Below are 24,575 nucleotides of genomic sequence, written 5' to 3'. Positions count from 1 at the left end.
ACGTGTCTTTAACTTTGCTGTGAAAAAAAAATAAAAATAAATAAAAATAAATAAATATACAAATTGGTAAATAAATAAATAAATAAATAAATAAATAAATAAATAAATAAATAAATAAATAAATAAATAAATAAATAAATAAATAAATAAATAAATAAATAAATAAATAAATAAATAAATAACCAAACAAACAAACAAACAAATAAACTCTACCATTGTCTATATACTGACTTAATCCACTAATACTTCTGACTGATGAGGGCCTTCAAATTGAACTTTCGCCCGGAAATAAAAGTCACAAAAATATCACTTTTCTACAAGCTGATAATGAAGTGCAAACTTTTCTAGAAGGGTGTTTCCCCTTAGTGCGGATATAAGGACTCCTGGCATATCCGGCAACGAGGCCGCAAGAGGCCTAATAAATGATAGACCAGGGAAGTGGATAGACCAAGTTCTATATTTACCCCCTTGTATTCAGTTTACTGACTGAATGATGTATGACGGGGTCTATGGTTTGTGGTGACGACTGAACAAATCTATTTAGATTATTATTATCTATATTAATATTTTCAAGATGCGTAAAAGGTTTTCATTGTTATTTCTCATGACGATAATATTCGGACATATCGATACATCGTTGGGACAAACAGAAGACGTGAAAAGTAAGTGTAAGTATAGTTCGCTTTAGCGCTTAATTCTTAAGTTTATGTATGATTGAATTTGATTGATCTAGTACTTGCGTTGGTGACTGACTCATTCAGATATAAAGCTATACGATATAATAGTGTTGGGCAAGGGGTACTACCAAAATTGCGGCAAAGTGAGTAGGACTGGGCACGGGGCACATCACAAAATATTTGGTATGTATGTTCACATGTTCACCCGGAATGTTGTGGGTCTTTTGGGAGCTGACAGCGAACCGGTAAAAGGGGGTCTTTCGGAGCTGCGAACAAGTAAAAGGGGGCCTTTTGGAACTGCGAACAGTCAAAAGCAAAGGTCTTTCATGGCTTTCTAGTGAGGAATGGGCAAATTAGCTGACATTTAATATCAAAATCAAGGGTCTTTCGTAGCTCTATTTTGGTCAAATTTAGGGGGTCTTTCGGAGCTGCGAAATCCAAAAAGCGTGGTCTCGCAAGGTCATATGTTTATGTGCCCCCCCCCCGGATTGTGACCCCGTTTTTTCTTCAAAAATTTAAATGTGCGAAACTTTATTTAGAAGCTAAATTTATCACACAAAAATTTAAAAATACGCGAGAAGCGCGCAAAAATGTGCAGATTCGGTGTAAACTTCTAAAAAGGGGGGTCATAAGGTGCAAGCTGATGAAAAGATAGGGTCATCGGGTGTAGAGTTTGCCTCAAAAAGGACATGATTGACAGGCAATGCACTCCGGGCGGGTATGGAAGGCGTAATGTGCAATAATTCGAAAGTACAAGTTTTTCGCATGAAACCCCAAGTTTTTCGCCGATAAACCAAGTTTGTCAATCGAAAAACTTGGTTATTCAATCGAAAATCCAAGTGTTTCCCTCAAAAACGGGTTTTCAATCGAAGTTTTTCGAATTTGTATCGATAAACAAAGTTTTTCGCCGATAAACTTGTGGTATTTCAAATTGAAAAACTTGGATTTTCGACTGAAAACCTTGGTTTATCGACTGGGCATTGAAAAACTTCGATTATCGATTGAGAATCCAAGTTTTGCAATTGCTCAGTCGATAATCCAAATTTTTCAAACTGAAAACTTGGATTTTCGATTGAAAAACTTGGTTTATCGACTGAGCGTTTAAAAACTTGGATTTTTGATCGATAATCCAAGTTTTTCAATTGCTCAGTCGATAAACCCAAGTTTTTTCAAACTGAAAAACTTGGGATTTTCGACTGAAAAACTTGGTTTATCGACTGGACATTGAAACACTTTTCAATTGATAATCCAAGTTTTTCGATCGAAAATCCCAAGTTTTTAAATTATTATGTTTTGATGAATCAAAGTGTGTGAAAATATTGGATGTTTTTACGTCTCGCTATGGGTTTTATAATATTTTTAAATTTTTATATTTTATATTTTAAATTTTTATCTTTATAGTATTTTTTTTAACTCATAGCTCAACCAATAAATATGGGCTAAATCGATCCAATTTTATATCATTGTTCAGTCGATAAACCAAATTTTTCAGTCGAAAATCCAAGTTTTTCAGTTGAAAAACTTGGTTTATCACCGAAAAACTTCCAAATGGATTCGTAAAAAAATGATTTTTCGCCGCAAAACTTGCTTTTTCAATTGAAAAACTTGGTTTATCACCGAAAATTTGGGTTTTCAAATTGAAAAACTTGGTTTTTCAAATCAAAAAACTTGGTTTTTCAAGTGGATTTGAAAAACCTTGGTTTTCAATAATTGAAAAGCTTGGTTTGAAAAACTTGGGTTTTCAAATTGAAAAAACTTGATTTTCTGGATTCGAAAAACTTGGATTTTCAATCAAAAAACTGGGTTTATCGGTGAAAAACTTGAATTTTCGTTGAAAGACCAAGTTTTTCGCTGATAAACCAAGTTTTTCAATCGGTGAAAAACTTGGTTATTCAACATGTTCAATCAAAAATCTTCGGCTTCCATAGACGGGCTGCTTTCTTGAAATTTATGCGTAACGTGTCAGAAATCCACTCAGGCTATGGAATTTGTTTTGCCCCTCATTCGCTTTCTTGGAATCGTGCAAAAATATAGTCCCTGTATCCACGCTGACTTAATATGATGCTATTCTTTAGTAAGATCACATGCGTCAGTGACCGTGGTCTCGGCTATACTACGGTATGTTTATCATTTTTATTACAAATCTACCTTGCAATAATGAACAAACATGCCCGGCAAACATGTAGGCCTATTTTAAAACTCACTCTGTGTTTATGTTCTTTCTTTCACGACAGATGTCAGTTTGTATGCTGGTAACCTAACGGCAACAATCTGTAGCAATCATCACACATGTAATACTACTACCAAGCAATCCAACTTATACAGCAGAAGAGGATGTCACTGCGACTCGGCATGTCAGTACTTTAACGACTGCTGTTACGACTACATCACAACATATAACGCAAAGATAGAAAATGCGTTGCGAAGGAGCATCTTTGATGATCACGTGATAAAGTTGAAGGATTGGGAATGCCTAGAATTAAACCAAGCAAGTTATTGGGTTGTATCTCGGTGCGATACAGGAGTTACTGGCATCATAGCAGAACGATGTCACAACCCTGTTTGTAACGATACGTTATCATCCGTACCTGTAACAGATACGAATGGTATCACTTACAGAAACGTCTATTGCGCCATGTGTCATAATGTAGAGATGCCAAATTTAACTGCCTGGAAAGTGGAAGCATCTTGTGATCCAGCAATGGAACTGCTCCTCGAAGACTCCAACCTTTCCGCTCCAGATATGGATGTTATATGTTCAACGTGCAAAGTATCGATATCTGTACCACAAACTTTGATAGAAAATCCAATCGCATCTCGGATCTGTAAGTCCAATATGATATCCACGTGTCATAAAACCGAATTGGCTGTACAAGATTCTAAAGTCCAGGCGATGTGTGACTCCTATACAGCTATGATCAGTATTAATGGAACTATATACAAGAATCCACATTGTTTCATGTGCAACCACGCCACGAAGAGATGGCAAAATCAGACTCTCAACTGTGATGGTGACGATATTCCTCAACTAAGAGATGATAAGTTTATGATGCAGAGTACTAAGACAGCTCCGTCAAGCGTGGACACAAGCAAAAACGGCAAAAATCCACAAGGAACTAAAACATATAAACCATCAGTAAATGGCATACCGTTGTCTATAATATTAGACTTTGGATCCGGTGAAAGTAGCAGCCTTCGTATATACCACAAGAGAAAAGTCATCAAAGAGACACTTGTCAGTTGTCCACCAGGTGAAGTTTACGCGGAAGTCTCTGGGAGAGGAGAATGTTTTGCATTATCATGTCCGCTAGGAGCAACATATATTGACGGAGCTTGCGTCCCAGTTCTTCCATCCAAATTACCAGAAAGAAATGACATCGAATGGTGTGAGGCTATTACATCTGGTGACTTTGTCACTTTCACCGCTACATTGATATCTCCATTTAGTTGCCATGACCAATCATTGAATTCTGATTGTCTTTTGGACATATTGCACTTGCCTGAGACATCGCGTAGCTGCAAGCAACCACAAAGTAACATCTCAGAAATATTACTTCAAATTGATAACACAACCTTTCGTAATATCCATCATTCATTTGACCAAATGAGTTCTGCAGGACAATTTGGTAATATCACAAAGATCGACCTCTGTGGAATATCAAAACTAACCCTGATGCAATCATGTCTTGATCAAAATGATCTACAATCCTGTTCATCTTCTGTCTGGATCTCTAGTGATGATATTACTATCAGACAAATCAATGATACCAAATACATTTACCACAATGTCTCACAAACGTGGCATGAAAACAATAACCTTGTTATTCGAGACATTTATACAATAACCTCATCTGGAATAAGAAAACACTCGGAAATGAAACTATGCAATACCCTTCCATTGTTTGAATGCCCCTTGGTGACATTGAACTCCTCTTTGTTCGCAACATCAGATGACGATAATGAAACTATAACATATCTACCCGATGGCAGACAGTTTGGTGCAAGAGAATATACCATAACCTCTAACGGTGATATCAAAGTATGTAATTTTCTAGATCAATGGTCGTTGAAGAATGAAACCAGATACGAGTCATTCTTTACGTATTCAGAAATCCAGACATTAGTAAGCATGATTGGAACTATAATATCAATGATAGCAGCTGCGGCAACCTTTATCACATTCGCTGTGTTCCCAAGTCTTACAAATACCACAAGTCGTTTAATCATGAACTTAACTGCAGCACTATTTAGTAGCCAGCTTCTTCTGTTGGTTGCTGGAATTGCTAGCAATAATAATGTTATTTGTTTTGGTGTTGCTGTGGTATCTCATTACACATGGCTTGCAGTTTTTGCTTCTATGAATGCGTTGGCCTTTGACTTGGACAGAACGTTTGGGCACTCGGAGAATCTGCAATCACTCAGTAACAATAAGAAGTGTACAACGATGTACATTCTGTATTCCTGGAGTATACCATTACTGGCGATCGTACCATGTGTATTTATCCATTACTGCCAATGTACACCTCGCGTCGAACTTCGTTACGGCGGTAATGGCGTCTGTTGGATCAGCAATGGCATTGCTAATCTGGTCGTGTTTGCAACACCAGCGGGGACTCTTCTCCTGGTAAATTTGTTGTTATATGCTCACACAGTGTCAGGGATATGGGCAACAAAGCGAGCAACAAACAGGGTTAATAAGGACGGATCAGCGATGAAGACAATTATCAAGGAACTCGGTATTTATGTCAAGGTAGGTCAGGAATTCGAATTCAAAAATCAATCAAAATAATTTGTTTGATATGATCAATGCGGGAAAATTTTCATCCGTGTGAAGGTAGGAGCAAGTATAGGGAAGACAGGAGGAAGGCTAGGACGCCGTAGAAAGAAAATATGTTTCCAGCAAGATTGCTGAAGCATACCAAAACATGTTACATGTAAATGGCTTATACAATAGACCATTCCTATAACTGGCACCTTCCTGCCGTTGATGGCGTGAACATCAATATCGCGTACCATAAAACTATAAAAAAGATAAGGGTATCACGTGATCGTAAAAAAACCCGAAATAACCACGCAATACATTGTTGATTTACGGTACGAAGGGTCGTGATTTCGATGTCCACCCCGTCAAGAACGTACCAATTGTAGGAATGGTCAGTAGACTATGTTGGTAAATCCCAAAAGTAGTTGCCATTGAAACCCCGTGAAGATGTGCGAATCGATGAAACAACAACAAGGTTGCAATCGTAAATACTTTCGGGATCAGTGTATCCTACCAATATTGTCTATTCATATCATGTTGTCTATTCATACTCGTTACATGTTTTATGGCCCGTTTACACATAGCAATATTTAGGGAGTTTTCGATTTTCACGATGAATGGTTCTGCGACGGTAATGGTTATCAGTCTTTTTGCGTGTTGTAGAATTTGGACGATGACGCGTACGCATTACAAAGTCGACGACGACAACGTTTAGTGTTTTACCGTCGCAGAACCATCCGTCGTGGAAATCGAGAACTCACCATTACCATCACAAAGATCCACAAGAAACCATCAATTTTGTAAGGAACATGGCAATGATCACACGTGACTGTTTTGCAATAGTGAAATTTCATAAACACTCGAGTAAATTGAGGTAAAAACATTATTTCAAATAATCAATATAAATTCATTATGCTTTTGTTTTCCAGCTCTCAACATTGATGGGCTTCACGTGGATCTTTGGCTACGTAGCCTCTTTCACAGGAATTGAAGTTATCTGGTATATCTTCATCATATTGAACTCACTACAAGGCCTCTTCATCTTCATGTCTTTCACCTTCAACAGAAGAGTCGCTGCATTGTGGAAGAAAAAACTAACATGGAGTGGTCAACCAATACGTCTAAATTTAAGATTCGGAAATGAGAGGAATCAACATGATCAAAGTAGTTCGAGTACTTCAAACAAAGTTACTACATTGTCTTATTACTCTTATGTTTCAAATAAAGCAGCTTACGTAGATGCAGTAAATCAAATTGGTTCATGCTCACGGTGATGGACGAACTATGATGGAGTTGATATGAACATGATGACAGAAAGAAGGCACATTCAGTGTGTTAAGCTTTACACAAGAGTACAAAGTCATTAGTCAATTCATTTTCCCGTCAACCGGCTCATAATCATTAGAGAGGTAACAAGAACATCACATATAATTTTCTACCTGATGATTGTGATTGTGAGTAAAAGAGTTGATGCTTTTGAGATATGGTGTAACAGGAGGCTTTTGCAACTGACATGGAAAGACATGAGAACAAATTCCTTGATCCTAGACAAGATGTACAAGTCTAATAATGGAGAGAAAGCTGAAGTACTTTGGCCATATTGTCAGGAAACGTGGAGGTAATACAAATTTTGCAAGGGGCTATGGAAGGCCGACGAGGCAGAGGACATCCACCAACATCTTGCGACAAATGACGTGAAGCTGGTTTCTAGCCAAGGATTGCAAACACTTGACATCAGATCGAGTGAGATGGCGTACTCTTGCGAAGACCACAGCAGCGCCAAAGAGCACCACCCGACACCGAGAGAGAGATTGTGATTTATTGTGCACTTCGCCGGATAACTTTCCACCACCACCACTGTGATGTACATGCATCAGAATGATTTCGCTTCATCAAGGGCCAACCGTAGCGCAACTCTAACTCCACTCAGCACTTACATCATGACTTGTACATTGTAATTATCCATTAACATCATGAACAGCTTCCCCATTCCATATGCATGAGTCGGATGAGGCTGAGGCAAGTGATGAGGTAAATCGCCTTGCCCAAGTGAACAACACAATGGCGCTGCAGGGATTCAAACCCATAACCTCGAGCTACCCCATAGTTATGAGTGAAAGCCTTTACCGCTAACCCACCTTACATTACAAGAATTCGCTGACCACTATGACCCCAGACAAACCATCAAATCATATAAACCATTATTAAACAACAATCAGAGACTTGCAGCTAAGAATCAGTCATATCCCAATAAACCATAACAGTCACAGTCAGCCAGGATCAGCTACCTGATCAGGTCTTGTACGGCGAATGATTGTATTCCATTGGAAATGGTCTCATGGCGAAGTAAAATAACTGTAAAGAGAGGCGAATGACCTATCTGATGTGTCCTGGCTGGTCATCAACTTATTTTTTTCTAGTATTGTAGGGGGTTTCACAGTAGGATAGCTTTGATTTCGTAAACTCTGAAACAAGCATTATGAACATGAACTTGAACTTCTCAACGGACCCGAGTCTAACGCTTGAGCGAACTGGACTAATTATTTAAGAAGAACATTATGCAATACATGTAGTAAATATAATAATATATGATTTAATAGGTTACAGTCTTATCGTGCAATGATACGCTAACACTGACTAATAATATTAACATGATTAATGATTTTGGAAGTTTGGAAAAATGTTTTACGAGTCTTAAGTTATAAACTCGGGGTTATAACATAGACCATTTAAAAAAAAATGGTCTATGGTTATAAAGAGCTTTTGACCGCCACCATTGCTCAAAATATGAAGCAGAAACTTGTGTGGGCTACTGCATAGTGCAGAGCAAATGAGCTCCGCAATTAAAGAATAAATACTCCAAGTACATGTTATTAATAGATTTGACACAAATTACACATATCAAATAAAATAAGACACAGAAGTTGATTAACATAATTAATGCATTAAAATGGTACTTGTATGTTGTTCGGATTGTGTGTACGCGAGAGGTTGCGATTTCCAACCGTACGTATCATACGCCCGTACATCTATTCAAAATCACTCTCGTGTGACGGGATTTTGAAAAGATCTACGTGCGAACGATACGTATACGTTAGGAAATCGCAACCTCTCTAATGTGTATGGGCATTAGAGAGATTGCAATGTTCCATACGCCTTGCGCCTTACGGGCGTTCATATATGCGTACATATCGCTAGTCTTGGTTCAAGCTTTGTGCTCGTTTCGAAGAAATTAAGCCTGTTCTATACCCACTTAATTCAACCTGGTCTTGATGTTGACTAAACAGGGCTAACATACCGCTGAAAATCAAATATAATTCAGTGCTTTCTAAACATTTGTGATTGGTAAAAAAACCACATTTTGGTAGATTAAGGACCATTATGTGCATATGACGGGGCATATGATGATGTTATTATCAAAATTGTACTTTTTCGTGGGGAAAAATATTCACGTTGCATCAAGTACAGTATCAAAAGATAATAAGTAATCTTCCGGCCGGTACAATCGCAACCACTTTTCTATACATATCAATGGAAAATCTGCGAATGTGAACCACACGTATGACTGAAGTAAAAACTGTTAAATTTGCACACCTCACTGTTACTTTGATTCCTTTAAACAAAATAGTCTTTCCCTCGTATGTTCATTATCTTCGACTGTCTTTAATATAATTGTACAACGTATCGTCAGCCTGCTACACTAATTGCCTAAGTCATTTTTTGTAATTTTGAGAACAAAGGACAAAATGTGGTTCAAGCATGCATCAGTTACATAATCACCCTAATTATTTTGGATTATTCCCTTTCATTTGTATCATTATCATTTGTTCTTGTGCAAAGATTGGTGAATAATTATGTTTAAATGCATGCTGGAACCATATTTTATACTTTGTTCTCAAAAAAATGACTTGGGCAATTAGCGTAGCAGGCTGACGGTGTATAAATTGTGTGCATTTTCTGCGTTGTTCGTACGTTTATTCCGTACGTGCAGAATCTTCAATACTGGCTAAATATCTAAAGCGACCCTGCCACTGTCACAGGAGAGTTGTGTTGAATAGTTCGAGATACTTACGATCACGGCGTATGGGAATCACAACCTCTCTATATTTTTATTTTTAATACATACACTGTTAAAACATAAAACCATATATTACAGTTCGTTAAAAACCACACAAAATTCATTAAAAATTAAGCGTTGGTTAAAAATTACATTCACTCCTGTGTTGTTTAAGGAGTACAAAATGCAGTAACATTCTATTGTACACAACTTTGGTTAAAACAATCCGCCTTTCGGAAACGGAAGCAAGGCTGACGTGTTAAACATTGGCCGCCTGCTACGTTGCGATATGTGAATGAGTCGCGGAATTACTATCCTCCTTTCATATCTTTGCTACAGATGGACAGCAGCAGAAGGAAATGTATCCACAATATTAGCAAATGTCTAGGGAATATCATAAGACTAAAGGAAAAGAATACTAGGCTTTAATCAGTATTCATTAAAGCCTTAATGTACGATCTTTTTCAAAATATACCATTATTTTTTCAAAACCGATTTTTGGCATATTTGTAATTTACTTACACATGTTCCAACTTAAATCTATGAGCAAACTGTCAAATTCGCCCTATTTGTAGTAAAACGGGATGATTTTCTGTTGGTCCGACATATTATCACCATTTTCAGATTATGATAATATGTCAGGACGATCACAAATCGTAGTCTCCTACGAAGCCAGTTTGGTTACGCTCCCTTCACACATGTGGAGGGACCGTAACCAAACTGGCTGCGTGGGAGACTAACTCTGAGGACGCACTCGCCGTCCTAATCCAAAAAGTGCGAGATATTTCGAGTGATAGAGGTGAAGTTTATGATGTTGTTTCTTTGCAAATTTCCAATGTTTTTCGCATGTATTGGGAACTTTCATGATGATTGCATATGAACTATTTTATCATTTTGGATGGAAAAAAGAAACTAAAAATTTAAAAAGATTTAAAAAGGCTTTAATTCTATGAAAATTGCAGCAACGCTGCATGATATAAATCTCAGGACATCTGCTAATGTTGTGGATCCACTTTCTTCTTCTTGCTTTCCATCGTCTATACATGTATTTCTTTTTTCAACGGTTGATCACTGCCATCTTGTTGGACAGATTGCCTACTTGAATAATACCCTGTCATTTGTGTCCCAGGAGCAGACGAAGCTCGATGTCCACCTGTTGCGCCACTTGTAGAGGATTTTGGCGCTGTGATCAGACCAGAAAGTTTCAGTTTTTTACTCCATAATAATCCTACTCGACGATTGCACATAAAAGATATGAAAATAAACACTCCTTGGAGTGAATTGAGAATAATGTATATGTACCATAGAGCCTCGACGCCAGTAAATGCGGCAACATATCCAAATATCCAGGTAAATCCCATAAGACTGGCAATCTGAAACAAATATACGATACATTACTCATTGTGTGTGAGGTGTAGATCACGTGAAATGGGGGGGTTACTTCGGAGAGCGGGCAAAGCTGCACTGCGACCAGAGATAGTTCACATCCTGACATGGGGTATGCATGATAGCAATTGAACCAGCATAGCTTTTAGCGGGGAAATGTCATCAAATTTGATACATGGTCAAATTGCTCCAATTGTCTACGTGGACACTGTGCCTTAAAACACCGTAGCAGAAAGAGCAGCGGAAAAACAAAATCGCTGGTCGTATAATTATGTTCGTTATCCTAATCTTTCACCTGTTTTAACCAGTCAATAGCACAATAGTACCAAGCCCTGATGTGCTCTTGACTTGTTAAAACAGGTGACAAATGAAGATGACGAATTTAATATTACCAGCGATTTTGGTTTTTTCGCTGGTCTTGATGCTACAGTTTTTTAAGGCACTGCCAACGTAATGTGTTAAAATAACCGTACCAGAGGATTTGTATTACCTGTAATTTTGTAACAGCATTAATTGCTTTCGTAAAATCGTAAGTTGCTTTCGAGCTGTTAAATACATCATTACCTTTAACTGTTTAATATCGTCACTGGGCGGGAAAAACCTCACATGTACTTTTTTGCCCTTGAACATGGATGAAGCAAACTATTCAATATAAAGTCTATACCTACAAGGCTTTATCCATGTTCAAGGGCCAAAAGTAAACAGGTGTTTCCTGCATGTACTTTTGGCCCTTGAACATGGACGAAGCAACCGCTTCAATATAAAGTCTACACGTACCTACCAGGCTTTATCCAAATCCATGTTCAAGGGTCAAAAGTACATATGAGGTTTTTCCCGCCCAGTGACGATATCGGAACTTACCTTTATATAAATAAGAAGTTCGTTGGTAGTTCGTTTCAATTTAGACGTATCCTGGCGAATCCTGGCAGTTGCTCTTTTGGCAGATCTTATACCAGCAACGGTGTGTCCAAATAGAATGGCATTAAAAAGCAAGAATATAGCAGCTGGAACACCAAATGTCAGCAGGTTTGCCGTACCATCGCTTATCCAACAAGCACTGGCGCTTCCGTAATTGAACTTCACTAGGGTACATTGGCAAAAATGAAGAGCAAGACACGGTATGACAATTAGGAAAGGTGAGCCCCATGCATATATCATGTACAAAAACATAGACTTCTTTCCTTCGCTCATTTTCTGTAAATTGTCCGGATTCCCAAACGTTCTGTCTAAATCAAATGCTAAAGCATTCATCCAGGCAAACGCTGCAAGCCATGTGTAATGTGCCAACACAGCTATTATCATACAAGCATTTTCGTTCTCAGTTTTGTTGCCACCAAAAAGAAGTAAAAATTGACCTAAAAAGAGAGCGATAATTAAGTTCATGATGAGGCGGCTGGCACGGTTACGAAGACTAGCAAATACGGCGTAAGTAAGAAACGTTAATATTACGGCAATCAGTGACAACACACTGCCGATTATGCTTACGACCGTTTGCGCATTCGAGTATTCAAAAAACGATACCGTATACGTAACATTCAGCACCACACTTTGGTTGAGGAAATTGCATACTAACGCTTCATCACTTGAAGTGATGAAGTACTCTGACGGTTTCAAAATAATACCGTTTGGGATATACTTAATCATTCCATCGGAAGTATTCCAATTTTCGAATGAGGACAAATTCATTCGTACATATGGACAGTTGAGATAGCTTTCCATGTGGCAAATTTTAACATCAAACTTCTTGTTGAATTTGTTAGTTACGTTATGAGTTTGATACCGTACTCTAAACACAACTCCATCGGCTGTAATCCATTCTGCTGATGTGTTCAGAAACAAAGCGTAGCTACCATTTTGTAATGAAATTGTATGATCATTTTCAGATATCCACTCCGTGTCACACGTGTATTCAAACCCCGATTTCAGACAACTTTTGGTGATTTCAATTGTACTGATCTTACTTGGGATTCTTAAAAAGGATTGCAAGGAATTAAATGTTTCAATTTTGAATTGATCCTGAACCATCTCAAACAAATCTGCTGCACCACTTATTGTGTATGAAATATCAATCGAATTTGGCAAAGTCTTATTGCATGTTATGGACACATCTGCTATGATGGCATTTTCTAACAGATCTGTGTGTACTAAGTGTGGCAATAATTTTTCGCTAACATTTCTATACAAACTATCTTTACAGAGTTGCGTGTGCAATGTTATCGTTAAAATAACGGTACTATTCAATACATTAGTTCCACATGGTATATTGGACACTTTTGGTAAACATTTACCATCTTGGAGCTTGAATCCTTCAGCGCATGTCAACGGTATGCAATCCCAACTACCATCTCGATGTTCAACATACACCTCGCCTTCAGGACATGTAATAATGGTTTCTTTGATGATCTCAGTATTGCGTAAAATCTTGACGCTACTGTCCCTTCTTGAGGAGCCAAAATCCAGAACTATTGACAGGGGGACACCGACTGGCTGAGGAGGTGGAATGGGGTTATCAAATTGCTCATAGTCTGATGCATAGACTGGATCATTCAGAATAGGCATCTCGGCGGCTGGTGCTCCTAATACTACGGATGAATAATAGTTTGTATCACCCCCGGAATCACCATAAAGCGGCACATTATACATTGGAATGCTTGTGCCTCCACAATTCACATCGGACTCATTATCAAATTTCACATCGTTATTGATACTACATAAAAAGCAATGAGGGTTTCTATATATTTCACCGTTTACATTAATCATAGCCGTGTACGTTTCGCAGCCTCCTTTCAGAGCATCATCAGATACATTAACACATCCGGATAGCATTTGTGGCTCACATTTTCTTGCCGCTGTGGCAGACGATAAAAACGTTGCCGGAGGATTCAAAGTCAAACTACAAGCACTACATAAGAAGTTCCCATCAATTTCATTTTGGTCAAGGGAAGACTCTTCACAATCTAACGTTCCTTCCCAGGCAGTTAATTCCGATGTAAGAACATTGTGACACACAGCACAATAGACATTTCTGTACGTAATTCCAAACGAATCAATCACTGGCACAATAGACAAAGTATCGTTACACACTGGTTCCTGACATCTTTTACTTACAACCCCAAGATCCTTATTGCATTTTGAAACCATCCAATAGCTATCGTAGCTATTCCCATTTAAAGTCACACATTGCCGATCGGCGATGACAAGATCACGTGAATCTAACATATTTTGAAATTTCCCGCTTTGTTGATCTGAACATTCATCTTTGTAGTCTATGCAACAGTCGTCAAAGAAAATACAAGCTGTATCACAGTGACATAATTTGAGGGCGTTTTGGTGGTCTTCTGAACATCCTGTTGATTTGCACAAGTGTTTTCTGGTACATAGTGGTACAGTTACATTGTCATATGCGATGGATGTAGCTGAAAAGAGAAATTTAACAATAAACATTTTCGATAAACTAAAAATTGCTGAAATGTGTTTGTGTGTTTGTATAATAATATACTAAAAGTAACCTAAATTGAAAATACAGTTAAGGGATCGGATAGCGCCGTGTGCATAGTATTTTGTGGGACCCTAGCCATTGTTCAGTGCGTAGGAGACCATGATAAGCCCTTCCTGACATTACAAAAGCCCCCAGTCCTAACCTGCGGCGCGGCTTGCCGCGCTAGCCGCTTCGGTCGTGCGCAATTCTCGCACACCCCCGGCGATGAACTAGAACTAGTTCTATATAGGTATTATTTGTACATTCTGCGTATTGTATAATTTCATTTCATTTTCTGTTTGAAATCTGCTATCTGGGACGGTGCTTAAGAAATCGGATAGCAACGTTTGCACAGTATTTTTTGTGGGACCTGCGAGCACATATTTCTGACATTTAATAGTCCTGGAAGTAACTTTATAAATCCAATTATGTACTTCAAAGTGTATGTAGCTGGGAGGAAAAGCCGACCATCATTGGAAAATTTTGACCTTTCGTATTGAAGATACACATTTGTTTCCCAAAAGACTAAAAAAATGAATTGGTGGTTCATGCAAAACTAAGAAAAAAGTTACACATTTCCATTATTGTTTCTTTAATTTATAGACAAAGAGGCTATAAGTCATTGAACCAACTTTTGGGAACTGTTTTGAAAGAACACATTATCAGGATTGTTGTCATAACTACATCCTTCCGTTTATCATGTTTATTGAAGGACCGTGGTTACTGGGTGAGTACTGTTAGGGTTCGTGGTACAAAAAAGGTTCAGCATGTTAAGTATGAACATTGGGCCCTGTCCTACCACCATTTATCATTGTTCAATACGTGTTTTCTGATCTAAAAATGAAGATGAAATCTGAACAATAAGAACTTGGTATTAAATCCGAGGTAGAATAAAACATCTATTAGCCATTGCAGTTGATACTTAAAGCCATATTATAACATTTGCTGAGGAGGACGCCCTCACTGAATTTTTTAATTCATTTTTTACACGATTAAATTGTACTTTATTAAACCAATATAGCCTGCAAAAATCAAGACTCTAGGTGCTGTAGTTTTGTCAAAATCAGAGATTTTGAATAAAGGCTGATTCCCCGGGGGGGGCACTTCAATATGAAATGGATATAGGTGTAGGGCTGGCACTTTCGCACTAAGGGGCATTCGGTGAGAGCAAAACGTAGAAAATATGGGGTCATTGGGTGAGAGCATGATTTTTGGCATTCGGTGAGAGCAAAATGTAAAAAATATGGGGTCATTGGGTGAGAACATGACCTTTTTTTCAAATGGAAGCTTTGGGTGAGAGCCGAAACAGCGCCGCAAAAACCTCGAAAATCGAATTTCTAGTTCTAAATGGCTTCAAATTTCATTGTTTTTTCAAAATAAGTAACAAAATCAGTGATAAATGAAAGTTGCTGTTCAAATTGAACTTGTAAGGGTCTTTGGGTGACAGTAAAATGGAAAAATATGGGGTCTTCGGGTGACAGAGCATGTGTTCGTAAAAAATATGGGGTCTTTGGGTGACAGCGATGCTGAAAAGGGGGGTCTTAACAGCCCTACATACGCGTCACCTCCAAAGTTGGAGTGCCCCCCCCCCCCGGGGCTGATTCAGCCCTTTATTATTACGATGGAATTGTTAGTCGAACGCATACACGATGTTCATAACACACAGTACTACGCGGCGTGCGCGACGGTGATATACACAACAAAGGGTCGTACCACAACATGACCGAAGGAGTGGTACGTATTGGCGACATGTGCGCTGGTAGTAAATTCCCAATTTTCTTTGCTTTGAAGTAGTTGTTCGGCTCAAAAATAAAAGGGGATATATCTGACAGTAAAAGCTAACATTTTATGGCAAAGAAATGCTAATCTGTTTTTGTTTGAAAATGTTATAATATTGCTTTAAGTTCCAGTGGGATTCTACCCGACTGCAAAGTTTGGCTAGCATATTTATCAAATGCTTTTTTTGTTTTTGAATACGAAATTGTTTTACGAATATGATATGGTGGATTTTTAAATGTTGCTTTCCAGTTCTTTAAAAAAAAAACACAGAAAAGTGCTGGCAGGTTTGCCCGATTCAACAGTGCAGCTAGAAAATACAGCGCCATATAAAGACATGCAAAATTTTGTAACTCAATGATAGTTTAATTGACTCGCAAGAGCACTTCTGATGATGATGATTTATGATCAAAGTATAGCTATAATACTGGGTTGATGCCTTTCGCATCATCACAGGTAATTAAAGGGCTATTCTGTCGAATCGGGGCTGGTGATTTAATATATTATATTAATGCACATCGTCAGCCTGGTACGATAATTGCCTCATTTAATTTTTGAGAATTTATAATTTTGAGAACAAAGTACAAAATATGGGTCAAACATGCATTTAAACATATTTTTTCACCCATCTTTGCACAAGAAAAAATGATATACCGACAAATTAAAGGGAATAATCAGAAATAGGTGATTACGTAGCTGATGCTTTAAACATGCATTTAAACATATTTTTTCACCCATCTTTTCACAAGAAAAAATGATATACCGACAAATTAAAGGGAATAACCAGAAACATTTAAGTGATTACGTAACTGATGCATGCTTGAACCAAGTTTTGTTCTCAAAATTACAACAAACAAAAAAATCTTGGGCAATTATTGTAGCTAGCAGGCTGACGGACGTGTAATAATGAAACTCAGCCATTCATGAAAATTAAAACCACGCACTACTAGTACTAATGAACTTCTTATCTCTGCATGCTTCTTTTCAGTGTTTTATGTCAAATGGGATTTTATTAACGATATGATATAAAAGCTAAATAATTATTGCATATTGTGAAATATAGGGCTATATGGCTATTGGCCTGTAGTGTAATTCTATATCGACTGTGTGTTCCAATATCTGTGCTGAGATGTAACCCCGGGGATGTAACTGATATTTTGACACCATTATATCATGATATCGTTCATACGTGAAGCGAATCAGATCCTGGAGAGAAAGCTATTGATGGAAATGCAACCATGTTTGTTTCACCAGCGGTTTTAGAACATCATGGGGTCAATTTCAACAGCGAGCCTATAAAGTTGTGTAAATAAATGTGTTAAACACTGTTAATGAAACAGTAATTAAACTTTTAAATGGAATTATGTGTTATATATTTAAGAAGGAATTTCATCAGAAAAGCTGACCTACTTTTAAGTGTTATGTATTACTGTTATTTTAGGTGAGCAGGAGATGGCCAAAAAGTGCTGTAAAAACAGCGGAAATGGCAACTGGCGTACAATAAGCTAATTTTGGTATTTTATGAAAGCATGGTCCTATTAAAATATCTCACAGGTAAAAAAGATTTTTCTCAACGGACATCAGCTTTGCTTGTCCTATTGTTCCGATTTGAAAGCTGACATGTTTGAATTAACTTGTTGCCAATCAATATTCATGAAGGTATCGCGCAATCGACGTCGAATGATGATGATGATGATGATGATGATGATGTATGATGATAATGATGATGATGATGATGATATATTACCACTTACAACAGTTAAGTTCATCCCAGTTGTCGCCACAATCATCATATTGATCGCAAACCCAGCCAGGGGGGATGCACTTGCTTGTTTCGGGGCATTCAATATACCCGTCTGAACATTCACTTGCTACAGAGGCTGCTGTACAAAAAATACAAATAATTAAGTGATAGTATACTAGCAATACGTCAAAATAACGATGTGTTTCATCGGTAGCCCAAATGTTTTATGCATGTTTAAAATTATGTGAGAACTGATAAGTTATTATTGTTTGAACGTAAAATACATGAATAGGTTCGTTAAAGATTTCTTCACAGTCATCGTATAATTGTTAGAATTGTAAGGGGCTGTACAATAATTATGAGCAATATTCTTGCCGCCCTCCCCAAATTTTACCCTCCCCAGGGCACAAAATTATTGCACAGCCCTAAAGGGTTCACAAGCTCCAGGACACGCTTTTAGTTCCCCCTAGAGTTTTTAGAATAACTCAAAATGTTTTCATAGGTTAATAAATGAGTATCACTTGTCGGAATTTGACCAACTTTGAAATTCCACCCCTTGCATTTAGCGTCCATTTTGGATTTATGCAAATTAGGCACTGTTCCACTACTTGAATTTTCAGGGACTTTTGATGTGTTATTTAATAAGCTTGTCTGAAATGAATGGGGATTCAATGAATTCTTTGGAAATAATGAGGATGATGATGATGAAGACCTGGATGATGATAAACATAAACATAAACAATGCGATTTATTAAGCGCCTTTTACAAAAGTAGGCAAAGCGCTAAAAGAGAGAAAGACTAGAAAGGAAAAAGAGCTAATCAGTGGGAAAGAGGTGAGTTTTGAGATTCTTGAACGTGGTAATATCATGATCATGATGATGATGATGATCATCATCATGATGATGATCATGATGACGACACTAATATAATGTAATTTTTCAAAGAATTTATTTCAGATCGTGACCTTAATCAACCATAATTAACCGTAAGAATTGCACAGGGAATTGCCGTTTGCCTATCTGCGATCTCTGTCCGTCATGGCTGTGACATTTGAATAATTTCTGTTATTCAGCCATCACGTTGATTTGTTGATGTTGAATTCTGGCAGTAACTTAAGGGGGTACTACACCCTCGATGAATTTGTGACTATTTTTGCATTTTTCTCAAAAACTAATTATACACTGGTAACAAAAGTTATGTATATCATAGGGGCAAGGAATCCAATTACTACACCGGAATTTCAGTGACCCAAGACAAGCGGTTTGTTATTTATGATAAGGAATGAGGTATGGCTAGATACCTCATTTCCTATCATATAAAATGAACCGCTTATCTTGGTTCACTGCAATTTTAGAGTAGTAACTGGATTCCTTGCCCCTATAATATACATAACTTTTGTTACCAGTGTGTTATTATTTTTGAGAAAAATGCAAAGATAGTCACCAATTTAACACCGGGGTGTAGTACCCCTTAATAATAGACTTGGATATTTAAACCTGATACGTAGTGGTTAATACTAGATTAGAAGATTTTCAACTTTATGTTTACTAATACAATAAACATGTTGTTAACTCAATACTATACTATGAATGTAACGTTTAAATAAACTTCACTTTCATTTTGCAAAAGGTAGGCTTTTGTTTGTTTTTACTTTAAAAATATTTTATGATAGGCCTACTGTGAAGATTGTATGTTGCGCATGGCGCGCATGGCGCAGGGTGAAGAAAATCAGGATGCACATAATTTAATTCTCCCATTTTCTCACCTCTCTTCTGATGTATTATTTTATTTCTTTAAATCTTGTTTTAATATTTTTTTCTACAAAATGGGATTACTAGTGTTTCGTTCTTATTACATTTGATTTTATATCGTTTGCCACAAATTGTCAGCATCCAGTACCACCCCGATAGATACCATATCCATGACAGGAGTGATGCATGTTTTGCATCTTTATCTTTCAACGCATTCAATTAACCTAAGAAATTAACTCATTATTCAATTATAATTAGCGTGTCAATGATGGTTGTGAAGCTAAGGATGATGATGCAGATGATGGTGCTGATGCTGCTGCTGCTGCTGCTGATGATGATGATGATGATGAGTGATGATGATGATGATGATGATGATGATGAGTGATGATGAGTGATGATGATGATGATGATGATGATAATGATGACGATGATGATGTTGATGATGAAGCTCATTCACTCATTCTTCACCAGTCTCCAGCTAAACTAAGAATGAGAATGGGTTGCATGATGATGATTAAAATTGATGATGAGGAGGAAGATGGTTATCATGATGATGAGGAGGAAGATGATTATCATGATCATGATGATGGATGATGATGCTGATGGCTGACGCGTCGACGATGATGATAATGGTGATGATATTTTAATATTCTATACCACTTACAACAATTAAGTTCATCCCAGTTGTCGCCACAATCATCATATTCATCGCAAACCCAGCCAGGAGGGATGCACTGTCTTGTTTCGGGGCATTTAATATACCCGTCTGAACATTCATTCGGTATGGCAGAGGCTGCTGGGCAAAAAATATCAAACATTCAATCACGATAATAATACGTAAGGGAACAAACCAAAAGATCGATGACGTCCTTTAAACGTAACTGGTTTCGTTTCTCAGCCGACCCCCTCTCTGCCAGAAACGTAATAATAAAATGTTGAAAATTTTGACATAATAATAATAATGACACATTTTTTCAGACCGATGTTTTTGTACAAACGTAATCGAGTATTTTTACCCCCCCCCCCTAAACGAAACCAGTTACTTTTAAAAAGGACGTCATCAATCTTTGGGTTTGTTCCCTAATACGTTTGAATGAAGATTTCCATCGGTACGGTGACCCTGGCCAGAATAATAAAGGTCCACATTTTTCATGTATAGTTTGTTGTACGCTTCAACGAACGCAATCAAGGCTAGGAAAATTAGCTTCAAAACAACTTTTGTTTTCACAATGCATTTTTATGTCTTCCAATTCCACAATAATACAGCACTAATCTGAGGGGATTTAAAAATATTGTCGTGTTTTGCACTGACGGGCTGACGGCGAAAGCATAAAGTGAAAAAAATTGTCATACTTAGACTTTTTAACTCAAAACGAAGGTTAATTTACGCGCGCAAAATGTATAGGTTAAGTCAAAACCTCTAGTGTTCCTTACAATATTTTTCAAATTGTATGTCATTAAATGAAAGAACACACTTTGGCCATGGCCAATTCTCTTTAAATTGCAAATCTTGTGCAAAAAGTTAGTGTTTTCGCCTGTTTTGTCATACGGTTGTAAATTCAATGAACTATGACTTTGCTAAAGAGCGCTTACAAATTGATATGTAGGCCTACTAGTAGGTCGTATAAAGAATTGATTGAGCTGTTCCATCAACCCGTACCCTTAAACCCCAATCTGCAGGCCTACCCTTAAATATAGGTCCTACTAACCCATACCCTTTAATAATCCGTACTTAAACCCAACCTGGACCTTCAAATCCCAATACATAGGCCCCGGGGGCACTCAACTTTAAAAGTGACGGGTATGTGCCTACCGGAGTCGCGAAGTAGGGGCCTATCGGGTACAAAACGTTATTTAAAAAAGGGGGTCACTGTGTACAAGCAAAATAAAAAAGGGGGTCATTGGGTATAATACTTTGAAAAAAGGGGGTCATTGGGTATAAGATTTCAAAAAAGGGGTCATCGGGTAAAAACATATCAAAACGTTTTGGCTGTGATAGACCCTTTACAAACTGCGACTTATTACTTATTTCCAACACTCTTTATAGGGATCAGAAGGTCAAACGAGATCTGTGCACATCGTTCTGTGCAGGCTCATGTTACCAGTCTTAACCTTTTTGAAACCTCACTATACCAACCGCCTCACTGCACGTATTGTGTACAGAGTGCGGAAAGACCAGTGGTATCTGGTTCACGCAGAGGTGATTTGGGGGTTGCTGTATTAAAAGTTCAATACTAGTTTTTTTTTCCGCTGTTTGCGAGTGAGATACTTGGCAAATCAGATTCTTTCTTAGATGATAAGCTTGGAAACATCCCAAGCTCCAATTGGATACCAGGAAGCAGGTATACAAATGGTGTCATGACGTTGAAAGGCTTTGAGACAAATGGTCAAAATACATAGAAAAGCAGTGAAAAAGCTGAAAAACGCGGATTGCAGGCAGAGAATGAAGCAATATTAATGCATAGGTGAAGGTGAATAAAAATTATTTGCGAGTAAACAATATCATCTACATTATTGTCGATACGATCATAAATTGCAGGATATTCTCATGTTTGTTTTGGTGTAAAGAAGCATGATATAGGACTAATAATTTCAAAGTTATGATTTTAGTAATACAAATGTTTTGAAAAAATGTCTGATTTTTGTTGATGTCAATGGATGGTTGTAATGGAATGAAATAAGAAAATGGTCAATGGCACTTAGGGTACCCTAACGTTTTGATATGATTATTGAAAAAATGGAGCTGGAGCAAAATTCTATTTTCTTGTTTCAAATTTTCCAAATTTCCAATACAAATTTGTTTAAATAAGAGAATTTGAAAGTTTTGGCATTATTTTGTGGCATTTTGATGATGCTATTTAGAAAAAAAAGGGGGTCATTGCCAATTGGGTAAGCCGCAAGCAAAAAAAGGGAGTCATTTGGGTAGCTGGCAGCTGCAACTAAAAAAGGGGGGTCATCGGGTATGACTTTTATAAAAAGGGGGTCATCGGGTATAGAGAGGGCCTATTGACAGGCACTAACCGTCACTTCCAAAGTTGGGTGCCCCCCCCCCCCCCGGGACATAGGCATACCATGCATAAAACCCAATCAAATTATTAGTATTAGGCCGATACCAACCCCCAAACACAAAGTTCCCCAAAATCCCAATTTGCAGTTTTTCATGCTTTTTTCTGGTCAAAAGGGTCCAACTTTTGTAAAGAAGGCCCATTTTTCACAAAATCGCCTCACCCCGAAACGAAAAAGGTCCACTTTTTCTAAATATGCACCCGCCCCCCCCGGCGTATATAGGTCTGGCAATAGGCTAGGCCTTAAGGTTCCGGCCGCAAGGAATTAAACATTGAAAAGAGATATCAATGCATGTTGGTATCCCGTCCGATCTGATATTATGTAAAATCCCCGGGTAAAATCCCGGTATAAAATTGGAACATTTTAATATGCAATGCTTTGAACACACGTAGGCCCTGCGTAGGTACACCAAAGACCTTTACAATGATTAACCCAAACCCAATACAGCCAAATTGTCAGCTATAACTGAACTCTGTCCAATGTCTCTCTACCACAAAAAAAAAAAGGGCACCATGTCAATGACAATGTCATTCCCACTTGAATTAATCACAAAAGCCGAGCACAATAGGCCTACATGTAGTAACTTACCTTCTGTGTTGACAGCATTTGTTGTTGGTGGTATTTGCCCAAAGCATATGGACAAATTCAACGTGGTCAAAATCCCGATCATAAACACCACGCTGATAACGGCATGTCCCATTTTCGCCTTCTGAAACGAATTGTCAGTGGTAGGCTATACGACGGGTTTGGTGTATCATGTTTTCGTTTGTTTACCTTACTCATTCAGAGCTAGAGTGTACAATGGTGTAGGTGTTGTGAGTACACGACTTGTGCATGACTGTGCAAACTGACTCCATTTCATCACAAACCTGAAACTGGTTTCGAAGTAAAATTCTGACCTTCACCTTTCACCAAAGCAGTGATGCAATGTACGACCGCTGCATGGTGGTGGTGGTGGTGTACTTCTTACGCGAAAAGCGGTTTGGCTAGTATCACACCGTTAGAACACTGGGTAAACCGCAACTTCCCGTAACTCCTGTAAGGACCACTATCTCTAAGGTTCGCTATCTCTAAGGTTCGTTATCACTAATTTTGAATCCCGGTTTTGAAGGCCCGTTAATCAGCTATCACTCGCGCGCTATATCTAAGGTTCGCTATCACTAATAGCCCATACCCGGGGGGGTTCTTCAAAAAATTTTGTACGGGGGTGTGCCACGCAGACTTTCGGATGCTGACTTTCTCTATACCTACTTTTTGCTGTTTTTGCTACCCATCAGTATACCAATTTTCAAGAAAAAGCACCCAAAATTGCCATAATTGGGCGCTTTAATGGCATTTTTGCCCAAATGCGCCCAATTGGGCGCATTGGTATCCACTGAAAACCCACCCATCGATATACCAAAATCGCTGAAAAGGTACCCCAAAACCGTGGCACATCCCCGTATACCTTCAACCAGGAAGACCCCCCCCCGGAGCCCATAGCTACTAATTGCAATTAAGGTTCTCTATACTAAGGTTCGCTATCACTAATTAATTAAGGTTCGCTATCTCTAAAGTTCGCTATCACTAATTTTGATTAAGGTTCACTATCTCTAATTTTAAATAAGGCCCCCTATCTCTAATTTTAAATAAGGCCCATTATCTCTAATTTTAAATAAGGCCCCCTAGGCCTATCTCTAATTTTAAATAAGGTTCACTATACTATCTAATCTAAATTAGATAGGCCCATGGCCTTATAAATTAGAGATATTACGGGCTTTATTTTAAATTAGAGATAGCGAACTTTATTTTAAATTAGAGATAGTGGGCCTTATATTAAATTAGAGATAGCGAGCCTTTTTAAAAATTAGAGTTATTTATTTTGAATTAGATATAACG

The 24,575-nt window shown here is 37.9% G+C and overlaps 2 protein-coding genes across 8 annotated transcripts; one reads left to right on the top strand and one right to left on the bottom strand.

The window, feature by feature from the left end:
• Window positions 1–296: 296 nt before the first annotated feature.
• Window positions 297–8,287, top strand: LOC140155270 (uncharacterized). 2 transcript variants are annotated; one of them, XM_072178036.1, is made up of 3 exons: window positions 297–662; window positions 2,912–5,427; window positions 6,369–8,287. In XM_072178036.1, the coding sequence occupies exons 1-3, from the start codon at window positions 575–577 to the stop codon at window positions 6,711–6,713; spliced, it is 2,949 nt and encodes a 982-aa protein (XP_072034137.1). In that variant the 5' UTR covers window positions 297–574; the 3' UTR covers window positions 6,714–8,287. The 2 variants fall into 2 exon arrangements, with proteins under 2 accessions (XP_072034137.1, XP_072034136.1); XM_072178035.1 differs by having other exon boundaries at window positions 297–668.
• On the bottom strand, window positions 8,176–23,682 carry LOC140155269 (uncharacterized). Of its 6 annotated transcripts, none has more exons than XM_072178031.1 (5): window positions 23,286–23,682; window positions 20,296–20,427; window positions 17,891–18,016; window positions 11,744–14,298; window positions 8,176–10,869 (listed from the first exon to the last, which is right to left on the bottom strand). In XM_072178031.1, exons 1-5 carry the CDS (start codon window positions 23,395–23,397, stop codon window positions 10,534–10,536), a joined length of 3,261 nt encoding a protein of 1,086 aa, XP_072034132.1. In that variant the 5' UTR covers window positions 23,398–23,682; the 3' UTR covers window positions 8,176–10,533. The 6 variants fall into 6 exon arrangements, with proteins under 6 accessions (XP_072034132.1, XP_072034130.1, XP_072034131.1 ...); XM_072178029.1 differs by having other exon boundaries at window positions 17,891–18,019; window positions 23,286–23,681; XM_072178030.1 differs by having other exon boundaries at window positions 17,891–18,019; window positions 20,296–20,424; window positions 23,286–23,680.
• Window positions 23,683–24,575: the final 893 nt, after the last annotated feature.

Source organism: Amphiura filiformis, chromosome 6 (genome assembly GCF_039555335.1).
Source record: "Amphiura filiformis chromosome 6, Afil_fr2py, whole genome shotgun sequence".
NCBI classification, from domain to species: Eukaryota; Metazoa; Echinodermata; class Ophiuroidea; order Amphilepidida; family Amphiuridae; genus Amphiura; species Amphiura filiformis.
Note: the sequence above shows the minus strand (reverse complement) of the source record. Positions and strands in the feature narration are given on the sequence as shown.

Excerpts from the sequence above, each read along its gene's own strand:
- LOC140155270 (XM_072178035.1), top strand. The coding sequence starts at position 575 with ATGCGTAAAAGGTTTTCATTGTTATTTCTCATGACGATAATATTCGGA. Across the intron at positions 669-2,911 it reads AGAAGACGTGAAAAGTAAGT|ATGTCAGTTTGTATGCTGGT; the intron begins GTAAGTATAGTT and ends CTTTCACGACAG. Across the intron at positions 5,428-6,368 it reads AACTCGGTATTTATGTCAAG|CTCTCAACATTGATGGGCTT; the intron begins GTAGGTCAGGAA and ends TTTGTTTTCCAG.
- LOC140155269 (XM_072178029.1), bottom strand. The coding sequence starts at position 23,397 with ATGGGACATGCCGTTATCAGCGTGGTGTTTATGATCGGGATTTTGACC. Across the intron at positions 14,299-17,890 it reads CTGGGATGAACTTAACTGTT|CTACATCCATCGCATATGAC; the intron begins GTAAGTGGTAAT and ends TTCTCTTTTCAG. Across the intron at positions 10,870-11,743 it reads AACTTCTTATTTATATAAAG|ATTGCCAGTCTTATGGGATT; the intron begins GTAAGTTCCGAT and ends TATTTGTTTCAG.